This window comes from Silene latifolia, unplaced genomic scaffold (assembly GCF_048544455.1).
Source record: "Silene latifolia isolate original U9 population unplaced genomic scaffold, ASM4854445v1 scaffold_62:4597612-6569265, whole genome shotgun sequence".
Lineage (NCBI taxonomy): Eukaryota > Viridiplantae > Streptophyta > Magnoliopsida > Caryophyllales > Caryophyllaceae > Silene > Silene latifolia.
In genome coordinates this window covers 494,505-509,369 of record NW_027413539.1, presented here as the reverse complement: position 1 = coordinate 509,369, position 14,865 = coordinate 494,505, and the positions used below count along the sequence as shown (strand labels likewise).

The following is a 14,865-nucleotide window of genomic DNA, read 5'->3' as shown; positions in this document are numbered from 1 at the left end:
CATACATACATACATACATACATACATACATACATACATACATACATACATACATACATACATACATACATACATACATACATACATACATACATACATACATACATACATACATACATACATACATACATACATACATACATACATACATACATACATATAATTACTACCTTAACCACATGATCATAAAAATCCCCAAATCCCCAAATTAAGGTTTAACCAACCAAGTGCTATAAAAATGATATGTAGAACTTACCCATGACGCAAGGATCACAATGGTACAAAGAACAAAGGAAACCGACACCTCTAGCTCCAGGATTTGCTAATAATGCGAAGGAATGACACAACGTAAGTTGAAATCTCTCTTGATTATGATTTTAGGTTTTGTAAAAGTGTTTAAAGAAGATGACGGAACTTAATATATATTAATCCGCATTATTAACAAACCCGTCGCAAAACACCCGATAACCGACTTACTCGATCGAGTAAGTCACTTACTCGATCGAGTGCCACTTACTCGATCGACTGTCAAGCTTACTCGATCGAGTACCCTACATGCAAACTACTGTTTTGTATAAAAACATACTTACTCGATAGAGTAAGCCCCACTCGATAGAGTACCCAAAGACTCATAAAACCGTAGTATAACAGTCTTTCCTCCTTAAAAAGAACTTCGTCCCCGAAGTTCAAACCACAACAAAACAAAAATACACTAACACTCTCCCGACACAACAACGAAAACAAAACTCAACATAAAACTCCAAAACATACTTCCCAAACCAAACTCAACCCGACTCAAACAACTACTAACTATATCAAAATCAACATAAAAACATGTAAAAACTCTTTGCGACCATCTCCTACCCCCTCTAAAAGAAACAAGGTTACGTCCCCGTAACCATACATACCTGATAAAAAAGAGATGGATACCGCTCCCTCATAGCCTCCTCCGCCTCCCATGTAGCCTCCTCAACCTCATGGTTAGACCAAAGAACCTTAAGCAACATTGTCTCACCATGTCTAGTTTTCCTAATCTTTCGATCAAGAATCTTCTTAGGCACCTCAAGATAAGATAAGGACTCATCCAGCTTTATGTTCTCTACCTCTAACACATGTGACGGATCACTAACATACTTTCGCAGCTGAGACACATGAAACACATTATATACCCTATCCAAAGCAGACGATAAAGCCAACCGATAAGCAACCTCACCCACACGGTCTAAGATCTCATACAGTCCTATGAACTTCTGGCTCAGCTTCCTTTTCTTACCAAATCTCATGACCCCATGCATAGAAGACACTTTCAAAAGGACCTTGTCCCCAACCTGAAACTCTATATCCCGACGATGTAGATCAGCATAACTCTTTTGTCGATCCTGGGCCGCTCTCATCCTCTGTCTGATCAGCTTAATCTACTCCACCATCTCATGTACCATCTCTGGTCCTAAAACCACTGCCCCAGCACTATCGTCCCAACAAATCGGACTCCTACATCTCCTCCTATATAAAGCCTTAAATGGCGCCATGCCAATACTGGTGTGATAGCTGTTTTTGTAAGAAAATTCATTCAGATCTAACCTCTATTCCCAGCTACCACCAAAATCCATAACACAAGCTCGTAATATATCCTCTAGAGTCTTGATGGTCCTCTCCGTCTGGCCATCTGTCACAGGATGAAGTACTCATCTTTAAGGTAGTTCCCAAAGACTCCTGCAACTTTTTCCAAAACCGTGAGATAAATCTCGAATCTCTGTCAGACACTATATCTTTAGACACCCCAAGCAATCTATCCACGTTCTTCCGATAAGCCATAGCTAAATGTGCCTTCGTCCATGTATCTTTCATTGGCATAAAATGAGCTGACTTGGTCAGTCGATCCACTATAACTCATATCATGTTGTTACCCTGTTGACGCTTCGGTAAACACACGATAAAATCCGTAGAAATGGACTCCCACTTCCACTCAGGTACTTTAAGAGACTGAATCTTACCTTGTGGTCGTCGCTACTCCCCTTTTACCCTCTGACATGTCAAACAACGAACCACGAACTCAGCTGTTTCTTTCTTCATCTCAGCCCACCAGAAAGTCTTCTTTAAATCTTTGTATAGCTTGTCACCGCCTGGATGTACCGAGTATGGTGTGCAATGAGCCTCTGTCATTATCATCTTTTTTAGCTCCTCATCATTAGGAACACACCACCTACCATCAAATCTCACACTACCATATGTATGAATAGAGAATCTAGACACTGTCCCTTTCTCTACTCCAGCTCCCCACTCCACTATCTTGGGATCCAACGCCTGTTTACTGCGAATATCATCATAAAGGTCAGGCGGCACTGTCATAGCTCCCATATCATCCCTTCTCTGGATCATATGTATCCCGAACTTCCCCGCCTCATCTCTCAATCTCATCAAAGATATAGTTGTGCATAAGGAATGCACACTCTTCCTGCTCAAGGCATCTGCAACCACATTGGCTTTCCCTTCATGGTAGATGATGTCCATGTCATAATCGCCAATCAACTCCATCCACCTCCTCTGTCTCATGTTCAACTCCTTTTGAGTGAAGATGTACTTGAGACTCTTGTGATCTGAAAACACCTTAAAGGTCGCTCCATATAGATAATGCCTCCAAATCTTAAGATCAAACACAACTGCACCCAACTCAAGATCACGTGTAGGGTAATTCTCCTCATAGGGCTTCAATTGCCTAGCAGCATAAGCAATCACCTTCCCATTCTGCATCAACACACAAACCAGCCCGTTCTTTGAAGCATCCGTAAACACCTCAAAGTTCTCACTCCAGTCAGGCAATGCTAAGATTGGAGTTGTGGTCAAACGCTCCTTTAATGTTTGGAACGCCGTCTCATAACTTTCATCCCAACGAAACCTGTTCTCTTTCCTCATCAAAGCTGTCATAGGTCTAGCAATCTTTGAGAAATCTTTCAGGCACCGTCAATAATACCCTGCTAAACCCAAGAAACTCTTGATCTCAGCCACATTCTTTGGTGCTTCCCACTTGGTAACTGCTTCAATCTTCGCAGGATCCACAGCTACCCCTTTCTTTGAAATCAAATGCCCCAGAAAAGCAACCTCCTCTAACCAGAACTCACACTTGGACAACTTGGCATACAACTGATGATCTCGCAAGGTCTGCAACACAATCCTCAAATGCTCCGCATGCTCCTCTTTAGTCTTAGAAAAGACTAAGATATCATCTATAAAAACCACCACAAACTTATCCAAGAACTGACTGAAGACCCGGTTCATCAAATCGATAAACACAGCAGGTGCATCAGATAACCCAAATGGCATCACCACATACTCATAATGACCATACCTCGACGTGAAAGCTGTCTTTGGTATATCCTCTTCCCTAATCTTCACCTGATGGTTTCCTGACCTCAAATCAATCTTAGAAATGACTGTTGCACCACTCACTGATCAAACAAATCATCTATCCTTGGCAAAGGATACTTATTTTTCACCGTTACTCTGTTTCGCTCCCTGTACTCTATGCATAACCTCAAGCTCCCATCTTTCTTCTTCACAAACAGAACTGGTGCTCCCCACGGTGACACACTAGGTCTAATGTATCCCCTCTCAATCAAATCATCCACCTGCTTCCTAAGATCTTCCAACTCCTTAGGACCCATACGGTATGGTGCCTTAGAGATTGGCCCCGTCCCCGGTTTCAGCTCAACGGTGAAATCTATCTCCCTCTTTGGTGGCAACCCCAGAATTTCCTCTGGAAAGACATCTGCAAACTCTCCCACAACTGGTATTTTCTCAACTGTCGTACTCTCCACTCTGTGATCCTTCACATGGCACAAGATCAACGGGCACCCCTTCCTCAGATAGGACTTCAAGGTCACTGCTGCAATCAACTTAACTTTGGGTTTGATAATAAACCCACGATAAGACACACTAATCCCCTTAGAACCTCTCAGAGAAACTTTCTTTTGATGGTAATCTATCTTAGCCTTGTACTTTCCCAACCAATCCATCCCGACGATCATCTCAAAACCATCTAAAGGAAACTCTAACAAGTCTACAAGTAGATCAACTTGCCCAACTATCATGGATACACCTCTATACAACCTCCCACAAGATACAGACTCACCCGAAGGTATAAAAACTTCCTCTCTTACAGACTCAAACTCACTCATACCCAACCGTTTAACATGACTCGATGATACAAACGACTGTGACGCTCCCGAATCAAACAAAACAAAGGTATAAACACCATTAATAAGAAATGTACCAGTGATAACGTGAGCATCGTCCTCAGCTGCTTTCTTCTCCATCATAAACAGCTTGCCACTGGTCTTCTGCCCACCTCCCTGAACAGTACTAGCTGAGGTAGTCGGTTTAGCACCCGACCCCTGCTTGTTGTTGGTATTCGTAGCTGTTCTCTGATAAGAATTACCGCCACTGCGGTTACCCCAACCGTTGTTGTTCTGACCTCCCATGTTGTTCCATGACCCAGCCGGCCTGTTACTAGCATAAATCTGTGCAGGACCCTGCGGAAAGCTCCCCTGTGACGGTCTATGGAAACCCCCACTCACCACACTGGTGCACTCATGTCTCTTGTGGCCCACACCACCACAGTTATAGAAGGTTATACCCCAACTACTGCTACCACTCCCACGGCCTCGCCCATATGAAGCCCCAGCACTAAACCCCGAGCCCGATGAATATGCTCTCACCTGATTATGGTTACTCTTCTTATAGCTGGACTGACCACCCCCTTCACTCTCAGCTTTCCTCTTCTCATAACCCCTCTCCTTGGTCATCTCAACCAACCTCTCAGCCTACCCAGCTCGCTCATAGACTTCCTTTACATCTGTATGGATTCCCACCGGTAGCTTCTCCATAATCTTGGGGGTCAACCCCTTCTCAAACCTAAAAGCTAAATTCTCTTCACTCAACCCCACATCCTCAGCATAACTGGACTTCTCATTAAACTTACGGTAGTACTCAGCTACCGTCATATCAGAGGTCATCTTAAACTCAACAAACTCTTCCCTCAGCTTACTCCTCACATGCTCCGGCACAAACTCACGTCTCATAACTTTTCTGAACTCATCCCAAGGTATTGCAGGTAGCCCCTGCTTCATGTACATCTCCCTAGCACCCAACTTAACCTTATCCCACCACTCACCTGCCGCTTCCCTCAAGTAGAACGCAGCTTGTTCCACTTTCAACTCATCCGGGCAATGAACTAACTCCAGGATATTCTCCATCTCCCTGTGCCAATTGTCCAGAAGGATTGGCGCCCCAGTTCCCTTATACTCTTTAGGATTGAACCTAGATATATGGATGCTGATCTTGGAGTGATCAACCTCCTTATCCTTCCCCACTCTTTTCAAAGCTTCCGTAAGAGCATCTTAGTGCTCCAACATCTTCACTATGTCATCAACGGTCATACTCTCAGCTCTAGCATACAACGCATTTCTTTTCGGCGGCATCTTGTTACTATATAAGAAAAGGTAGACATAAACACTCATACCATAACCCAAAGCATGTATACAACCTGTATAAAACCCACTCGATCGAGCTCCTTAACCCACTCGATTGAGTTACCCCTCCTACTCGATCGAGTGCCTCGACTCCAGAATCTGACCAGAAACTTTTCTAACACCTACTCGATCGAGCCTATAACCCACTCGATCGAGCTGACCCCACTCGATCGAGTGCCCCTACCTACTTGATCGAGCGCCCAAAATCTCGCTTCTACCCAGAAAACGTAAACTTCCCACTCGATCGAATCAGACCCACTCGATCGAGCCATGCAGACTCGTAAACACTACCCGCATGTTCATCTTACTTTCCCAACTATGCATACAACCTTTATATACCAACGTAAAACAACAACAATTCATATATATATATATATATATATATATATATATATATATATATATATATATATATATATATATATATATATATATATATATATATATATATATATATATATATATATATATATATATATACACAACTCTTTATATACTCAAGCAAGATAACTTTACTTCCATGTTTCTAGCATGCCACACTATAAAACAAACAACATGCCTCATTCATCCAATCATACAAGTCACATATCTATCAACGTTTGCTCCATACCTTTTATCCTCCACATTCACACATCAACCGTTCCATACCACATGTTACAATATAAACACTCAAACAAGAAGATAACACATACAATCCCGACACGTACCCCATGTGAGCGGTTCAAAATCGTAGGGCGAGTTCGCGACTTTAGGACGTCTCCCAAGTCTTTGCATTAGCTCTTACAACTTCTACCTCGGGTTCATTTTAGTTTGACTTCCTTTATTCATTCGATTCATTGGTTACAAGTTTAAGGATCGTCGCTCTGATACCACTTTGTGACACCCCCATACTCCAAGTGCCTTACCAGGACCACTCAGGTATAGGAACATCACCATCTCGGTTACCCGAGGCAATGATAATCATAAGACAATGAAGAAACATAATTTAAAAGTAAAATACGGTTTAAGTGATTACATGTTCAAACCCAAAACTGTTAACTGAAATACAACCAATCCAAAACTGTCTACTAACAAAACTGAACAACTAAGGACATCGTCTGACACAGCGGAAGACTCTTATATCTGCCAAGTGATGACTCATCCCAGCTAGCCCATATGCATCATATCAAACCTGCTCAACAACTGCTCACCATCCCCGAATGGATCACCACAGTTTTTAAAACAATTAAACGAGGTCAGTACTAATTACACGATACAAACCAATAGAAAGCAAATGCCAAACAGCTCAGTCAACACATCAATTCCCAGTCTCCATCATCAATCTCCACACAACTGACTACACAATAAAGTGTGTAGTCTTGCCACAGTACCCATCGCAACAGGCACTGCACACCGCCAGTGGGGGAAACGCAGCCATACCCACCAAATCCTCGCTCATCAACCACTGAGCGAATAACCCAAGTTTCCTTAATATGCACATCCCTCCTGTGGCGGGTTCCACAGGAGGCGAATCAAGGGCGTGAAGCCACTCCCGCAAGTGACTCCACTCAGCCAGGGACGCGCCCCGAATATCACGGACAGTAATACAACAATAATCAACAATATAAACCAATAACCGTCACAATCACCAGCAATATAATTAATCAATAATCACAATACAACCGCCACACACATCATGTAATTAACACCGAGTAGGAAAATCCTACCTGGAATGCAATCACAGAATAACACGATCTAAGCAGCTACTCAGAATCTCTCTTCAACAAAGCCTCCTCCTATACATACATACATACATATAATTAATACCTTAACCACGTGATCATAAAAACCCCCAAAATAGGGTTTAACCAATATTAACCAAATGCTATAAAAACGATATGTAGAACTTACCCACGACGCAAGGATCACAATGGTACAAAGAACAAAGGAAACCGACACCTCTAGCCCCGGGATTTGATAATAATGCGAAGGAATGACACAACGTAACTTGAAATCTCTCTTGACTGTGATTTTAGGTTTTGTAAAAGTGTTTAAAGAATATAACGGAACTTAATATATATTAATCCGCATTATTAATAAACCCGTCGCAAAACACCCGATAACCGGATTACTCGATCGAGTAAGTCACTTACTCGATCGAGTGCCACTTACTCGATCGAGTGTCAAGCCTACTCGATCGAGTACCCTACAGGCAGACTACTGTTTTGTATAAAAACATATTTACTCGACAGAGTAAGCCCCACTCGATAGAGTACCCAAAGACTCATAAAACTATAGTATTACATGTAGCCGAAAAAAGACCTCATTTTCCCGGCATCCTGCGTCAATTTGAAAAAAATGATATCTTTAGCACGAAGAAATGAGAAATGAAATGTTAAGCGAATAAGGAAAGGTAAATAAGAAATGACAAGTTTGAGATTTACAAAAGTCTTCGTCGTCCTGTTGGACAGGTGGCTCTCTGCTACACAAATGAGATGTCAACCATCCTATTTCTCGGCCCACTCGGGTGCCCCCACCAGCTGGCGACCACCTCGTCCAACGTTGGCCCGCCTCGGGACCTCCTCATCCTCCGCCTCTGTCACCTCCTCCTCTCTCTCTCTTTCTCTCTCTCTCTCTCTCTCTTTCTCTCCCCCTACAAGAGCGAGAAAAGAGTCAAATTCCACATCCATGGGAGGCCTCCCCGATGTAGAAGGAATGTCACCTGCAAAATTAAGGTAGAATAGGCCAAGTCAAGCCACGACAAGCCTTGACGAGGCCATTTCGAGTATTTTCAAATGTTTTCGAGCCCTAAAGATGGCCTTTTCTCGCCATCTTTAGCCATTTATTTTGAAACCCGACCACTCATGTGGAATATTGGGTCAAGTAAAGTCTAAGTCCAAGCCTAGTCGTAGGGTTGAGTCAAAAATTCGGCAGCATTTCGCTATAATAGCGATTATACTCTAGAAAAGTGTCCTGAAAAAGCTGTTGCAAACACAAAATTCAACATGGTAGGAAGTTTACCCATTACACAAGGGTTCCAGAAAACCGAATTTCATCAAAAATGGACAATCCTAAAGGCATTTTCGAAGCAATTTTCGAGACAGTTGAGAAACCATCTCAAAATCGCTGAAATGTTCAATACTTGACGAAAATTCAAAAAGAATATATGGTTATGTTCCTAACATTTCCAATTACCCATTTCTAATGTCAATTTTATCAAACAAATACCTTAAGGGCAAAACCCCCAAATATTCAAAGTAAAGGGGAGGGGAAACACCCTAATTTTTCGGCTCTAATTGATCAAAAACAAGAATTAAAAGCAAGAATAAGATGCACACCTTTTAGTCATGATTGATGGAGTAAGTTGATCGAATTTTGACGGAAAATGGTTAGAATTTAAGAGAGTTTTGATAGAAAATGTGTTTTGTTATTATGAATGAAACACGGCTTTGTCGAGTTATTACTCACACAGGGACGAGCTTGGGAAAGGACGCAGCACCTGCTGCGCCTCTTCCAAGAGTCGCAGCTCTTGCTGCGCCTCTTTCCCAGCTTCCCTACAACTCAATTTTCAAAAGTTCGTTATAAGTTGGTTATTTGTGGGCCCATCTTTGGTGCGCCTCTTCTCCGACACCCTATATCACATATTTGGTTTTTGGACACTTATTTTTTGTCCGAGACCCGTATATTTTGCCTAGACCACTGCAAATCATCGCAATATTTTATCTCCCAACAAAGACCTTTATCGGGATTTCGCTTGCAACAACGAGCGGATTTCCAGCGGTTTTATCGACACCTTTTTTTTATCCAACGAGAGTTCATGACGACCGATTGCACTTCTCGAAAGATGGAGTTCACTTGGAAGCCGACACAAGTAGATTCCCAGAAATGATTCAATCCAGACAGAATCATTAACATATTCCCCGACGAGAGTTCGCTTGGAAGCCGACACAAGCAGATTCCCAAACATGATTCAATCCAGACAGAATCATCAGCAAATTCCCCAGCAGTTTCTACCGACGTCCTGCTGTCCTCAATAATATCTACTTCGAGAGAGAAATCTCAGGAATGATTTCTTCTTATGGCTGGCGAGCCTCCTTACGTAGTCTAATGGACTTTAAATGACCCTCCCCAAAGGTCGACAAACTCTAAAATGTTCTCGACGATAGGTCTTTGGCTCAGACCCCTTGAGTTGCCTCGCATCGCCATAGTCGTCAGGTTGTAATCTTCAATTGACCTGATGGCTATACTTTGACTTTCACCTTGTCCAAGCCTCAGTCAAAGTGGGGGCTCTGTAGATACCTCATTTCTACACCTCCCGCCAGCCACCCAGTGATGATTGGGCCGCATGTTTGGTACGCGGAACGATTTATGACAGTCCGTAAGATTATCGTTAAGTGATAGCTCAAATACTTGTGTCTACCCCTTGATCGTCATCTACGCGCCGATACGGTCGTTTTGATAGTAATTAGAGTTCATTTGGAGTCCGGGTCAAAAACCGCTTCATTTTCTAAGAAACCGTTTAAAATGTGGAGTCGGAATGTCCTGGAATATTCCGGATATTTATTCCATAAATGAAAATTATATCTTTTGGAAAAATATATCCTATAAATCTTATTTTACAAAATAAGGAAGTAGAGATCCACCGCAATTCCCTAAAAGAAACGCGGAATTCTTTCTTCCGCAGGAGGAAACCTCTGGGGAAATGACGCAGCAGCTGCTGTGCCTCTTCGAATGATCACAGCAGCTGCTGCCCCTCTTCCCCAGCTTGGGTTATTCCATAACTCTCCATATTTTTTTACTATAAATAAGGACCTTTGTTCTACATATTTTCCACGCGAGTGTCCGCCCTTATATTCTCCCTTTTTTTTGGTGGAAATGTAAGTAATATTAAGAACTTCCCAAAAGGGAAACAAGCACCAATTACAACCTACCAGTTTAATACCACCTCACATACAAGATTAGCTAAGCTAGACAAGCCTATTACATTAATCCTCTCAAATTACACCATTCCCTATCATGTTGCGAAATTTGATAATATTGATATTTCAGAAGAGCCAATCTATCATCTTCTATAACTGCTTGAACAATAAGCTTAGGATGTACTACCCGCTGCTCCACACGGCAAACATTGCGAGCATGCCAGATGTGATAATGCGTGGCCACTACCAGTGAACATAAAAGTTTCCTCAGGAACCAAGAATAATGTCTGATCTTTAGCATCTGTTCAGCAGACCCAAAGCCATTGCCCTGCGCACCAATCAGGATTTCATCCTATCATAGCATATACGTGTGTAACTGCAATTCTTGAACAAGTGTTCATGATCCTCATCTTGTAGTCCACACAAATAATAGGTCTTTTGTTCAGTGATGTCCATTTTGTTTAACCTGTCCAGAGTAAGAAGCCGCCCATGTCTGATAAGCCAGGCATTAAACACATGCTTAGGAGTGTTAAGTCTACTCCAAACAACGTTAAACCAAGGAACTTTAGGGCAATTATCCTGCCTCAACCATGTATACCCATCCTTAATGGTATAATAACCATCCTTTTGCAGCCACTGTCCATTACTATACCCTGCTGCAAGCTTATCCTTCACCATACACACTTGTCTCCATGCCGAAGAACTATTAGGATTAGGCTGATAATCAAACCAGTCTCTACCCTTTAGATAAACCTTATCAATCCACTTAATCCACAAGAGGTCCTTCTTAGAAGCTATCCACCAAACTAGCTTCCCAACAGCTGCAACATTCCAGATCCTACTGTCAATGACACCCAATCCACCAACAGTAGTAGGGAGGCATACAATCTTCCAAGAGATAAGAGGTGCCTTTGAGTAATTATCAGACCCCTCCCACAGAAAGTTTCTGCACAATGCTTGTATCCTGTCCATCACACCTGCAGGAAGCATAAAGATTTGTGCCCAGTAGTTATGCAAGGTGGCCAGAACAGACTTGACCAGAATTAGCCTACCAGTATAGGATATTTTCCTCCTATTCCACCCCTTAATTCTATTGACCATCTTCTGCACCAATAAGGAACAGTCAAGCTTAGAAATCTTCCTATGAGAAATGTGAACCCCAAGATACTTAAAAGGTAACTTACCCTTTGTAAAGCCAGTGCTACTCAAAATTGCTTCCTCTACCTCAGAAGGAACACCATTGAATACAATATCAGTCTTGTCAGTGTTGATATGTAAGCCACTAGCTTGAGTAAAACAGTCAAATGTCTCAACCAAGGTACACACTGACTTCAAATTCCTCTTACAAAATAATAATAGGTCATCAGCAAACATTAAATGGGAAAGCTTAAGCCCCTTGCATAGAGGGTAATAAGAGAAATTTGGCCCATTGCAGACTACCATAAGAATCCTACTCAAGTACTCCATACATAAGGTAAAAAGTAAAGGGGACATGGGATCACCTTGCCTTAGCCCTCGTCCACCTTTGAAGAAACCATAAGTGTTACCATTAAGAGCAATAGTAAAGGTGGTAGTAGTTATACATTGCATCACCAGGTGGATAAAATGTGGAGGAAAGTTAAGAGCCTTCAACATTTGAAGCACAAAGTTCCATTCAATGGAATCATATGCCTTCCTCAAGTCAACCTTAAGCATACACCTAGGAGATACACTAGCCCTCTTATACAGTCTAACCAAATCCTGACTGATGAGAATATTACCCATAATACTTCTTCCTTTAACAAACGCAGCCTGGGCTGGGTTGATGAGCATAGGAAGAACTTGCCCCAATCTCACACAAAGTATCTTAGAAATAACCTTATACAAGGTATTACAACACGCAATTGGTCTAAATTCCTTAACTGAAATAGGGTGCTGGACCTTAGGAATCAGTACCAGATTTGTACTATTCAGCTGCTTCAATAATTTGCCCTCATGGAAGAAATTTATAATAGCCTCACTGATATCATTACCCATAATATCCCATCCTGCTTTGAAAAAACAGCTTGAGTATCCATCACGGCCCGGGCTCTTATCATCAGGAATGCCAAAGATGATACTCTTAATCTCCTCTTTTGTTGGAATTCTATTAATAACACTCTAGTCATCAGCATGGACACATCTACCCATTCTCACAATATTTTGATAAAATTCTGCAGTACTGCCCTGAGTCCCCATCAAGTCCTTATAGTAAGTCTCAAAGGCTTGCAGAATGCCCTCAGGTGATTGAAAAAGCTGTCCATGAATATCATGAATCTGTACCACCTTATTCTGTAACTGTCTCTTCCTGATAGCTCTATGAAAGATTGCAGTGTTATCATCACCATTCTGAGCCCAAATACACTTTGCTTTTTGTCTCAGGAAGGAAACTTTGGCTTTGCTCAACATCTGGTAGCTAGTTCTGATATTATACTCAGAATCCATTAAGGACTTATTAGTTGGATCAGATTACAGTTTCTTTTGGGAGTCTAAAAGGACCTCATGAGCAATATCAGTGTTCTTCTCAACATCAGAAAATAGGTCATGGTTCAGTGCTTTAAGTGGAGACTTCATCAGCTTCAGCTTCTTAACCACCCTGTACATCAAAGAGCCATGTATATGATGATTCCACCCCTCCTTAACTATAGCCTTAAAGTCAGGGACTCCAGTCCACATATTGTAAAACTTGAATGGTCTCTTCTTCTTCAATTGAACTTTGTTACATTGAATAAAACATGGGCAATGGTCATAATCTCCTTCAGGTGCAAAATAAGCATAGTGATCAGGCCAGTTAGTAACCCATTCATCATTAACTAACACCCTGTTAATCCTACTGAACACCCTAGTTGAACTAGGCTGTTTGTTGTTCCAAGTAAAAAAAGAGCGAATACTCTTTAAATCCTGGAGTCCAAAATTATCAATAGCATATTGAAAAGGAACTGTCTCAGCATCCTTAACAGGCAGTCCAATCTTTTCATCAGCCTTAAGAACATTATTAAAATCTCCTAAAACAATCCATGGGTCTGTAGCAGTCAACCTGATAAGGTCATTCCATAAAGGAGCCCTTTCTTCTATCTTATTAAAGCCATACACATAGGTAACAAGGAACTGACTACTAGTGAGAACATCTTTAACCTTAAGATGTATGAGTTGAGCAGTCATCTCCAACACAGTAACATTAAACCTGTCCTCTATCCATAATAACCAGATTCTACCTCCATCATGGCACTGATGGTTAGTACAGTAACTCCACCCTCCACAGAAACTAGCCACTACCTTATTTAGAGAACCAGATCTCACCCTAGTCTCAAGGAGCCCAAATAGGCCCACATTAGCATTATGTAGACACCATTTAATATCAATCTGTTTAGTCAAACTATTTAGGCCCCTAACATTCCATACACCAATTCTATCCATGAGAGGCAGAAGCCTCTCCCCCTCCTCCTTTATCAACCAATTGGGAAGTGTTAGCCATCTCCTTATTAAAATTGACAACAAAAGCACCATCCTTAACCCCAGGTAGTCTAGATTCATGCCTAGTGATCCTAGTCAAGATTCTGGCAGGTGTTAAGATAGCACCTTGCGAACTGTTCACATGTGTATTAGTAGGAGTTATCATAGCCCCATTACCAGTACCTTGCACCCTGTTAACCACTCCAGATAAGCCAGGCTATGGGACCACAACACCCCTCTGAGGCAAATTATGAAATTCTGTTGTGGAGACAGTTGATACCACAGGCTCCCTTCTCTTCCATACCTGTTTTGGTGGTCCTTGTGGTCCAGGTTGCCCAGGTCTTTTAACCCAACCTGAGCCCTTCCTACATTGTTTCTCAGTGTGCCCAATGCCCTTGCATTTAGTACAGGTGATTGGTAACCAATCATACTCAACTAACACTGTGACATTCTGCCCCATTTCATCCACAAAAGTTATTTTATCAGGAAATTTCTGATCCACTTCAACCTCTACCATGATTCTAGCAAATCCAAGCAAGGTTCTATCCACAGTGAGGTCATCCACATGGACAAACTTTCCAATCAGGGAAGACAATTTCTCCAAACATTTATCCCCCCAGAATTTCAAGTCTAGACCCATCAGTTTCACCTAAATAGGAACAGTCTTGACAGAGACCTTAGTAATCTTAGTATGAGGCTCCCATGGACGGATAATCACAGGTTTACCATCAAATAAAAACATTCCCTTCTCCAAAACCAGTTTCCTATGTTCCAGGGTCGCAAACCTCACCACAAAAAGGCCATTAGGTAAAAAGGCAACCTTAGAGATCTCATAATCCTTCTATTCCCTCCGAAGATACCCTTCCAATGCCCTCCATGGTGGATTCGCACCCATGACATATCCATAAATCGCATAAGACCAATATTCAATTTCATCTTTAACATCATCGGCAGTCAGTTTGAGGAAA

General features: G+C 41.9%; 1 protein-coding gene across 1 annotated transcript; it reads right to left on the bottom strand.

Annotated features, from left to right (window-relative positions):
• Positions 1 to 12,913: 12,913 nt before the first annotated feature.
• On the bottom strand, positions 12,914 to 14,537 carry LOC141639943 (uncharacterized). Its single transcript, XM_074448913.1, has 3 exons — positions 14,202 to 14,537; positions 13,899 to 14,114; positions 12,914 to 13,807 (listed from the first exon to the last, which is right to left on the bottom strand). Exons 1-3 carry the CDS (start codon positions 14,535 to 14,537, stop codon positions 12,914 to 12,916), a joined length of 1,446 nt encoding a protein of 481 aa, XP_074305014.1.
• Between the last annotated feature and the right edge of the window lie 328 nt (positions 14,538 to 14,865).

What these genes read in the sequence shown, in the direction of transcription:
- LOC141639943 (XM_074448913.1), bottom strand. Translation starts at nt 14,537, where the DNA reads ATGGGTCTAGACTTGAAATTCTGGGGGGATAAATGTTTGGAGAAATTG. An exon ending in CACAAGGACCACCAAAACAG is followed by an intron (nt 14,115 to 14,201) that starts GTATGGAAGAGA and finishes GTGGTCCCATAG; the next exon opens with CCTGGCTTATCTGGAGTGGT. An exon ending in TGGCTAACACTTCCCAATTG is followed by an intron (nt 13,808 to 13,898) that starts GTTGATAAAGGA and finishes TTGACTAAACAG; the next exon opens with ATTGATATTAAATGGTGTCT.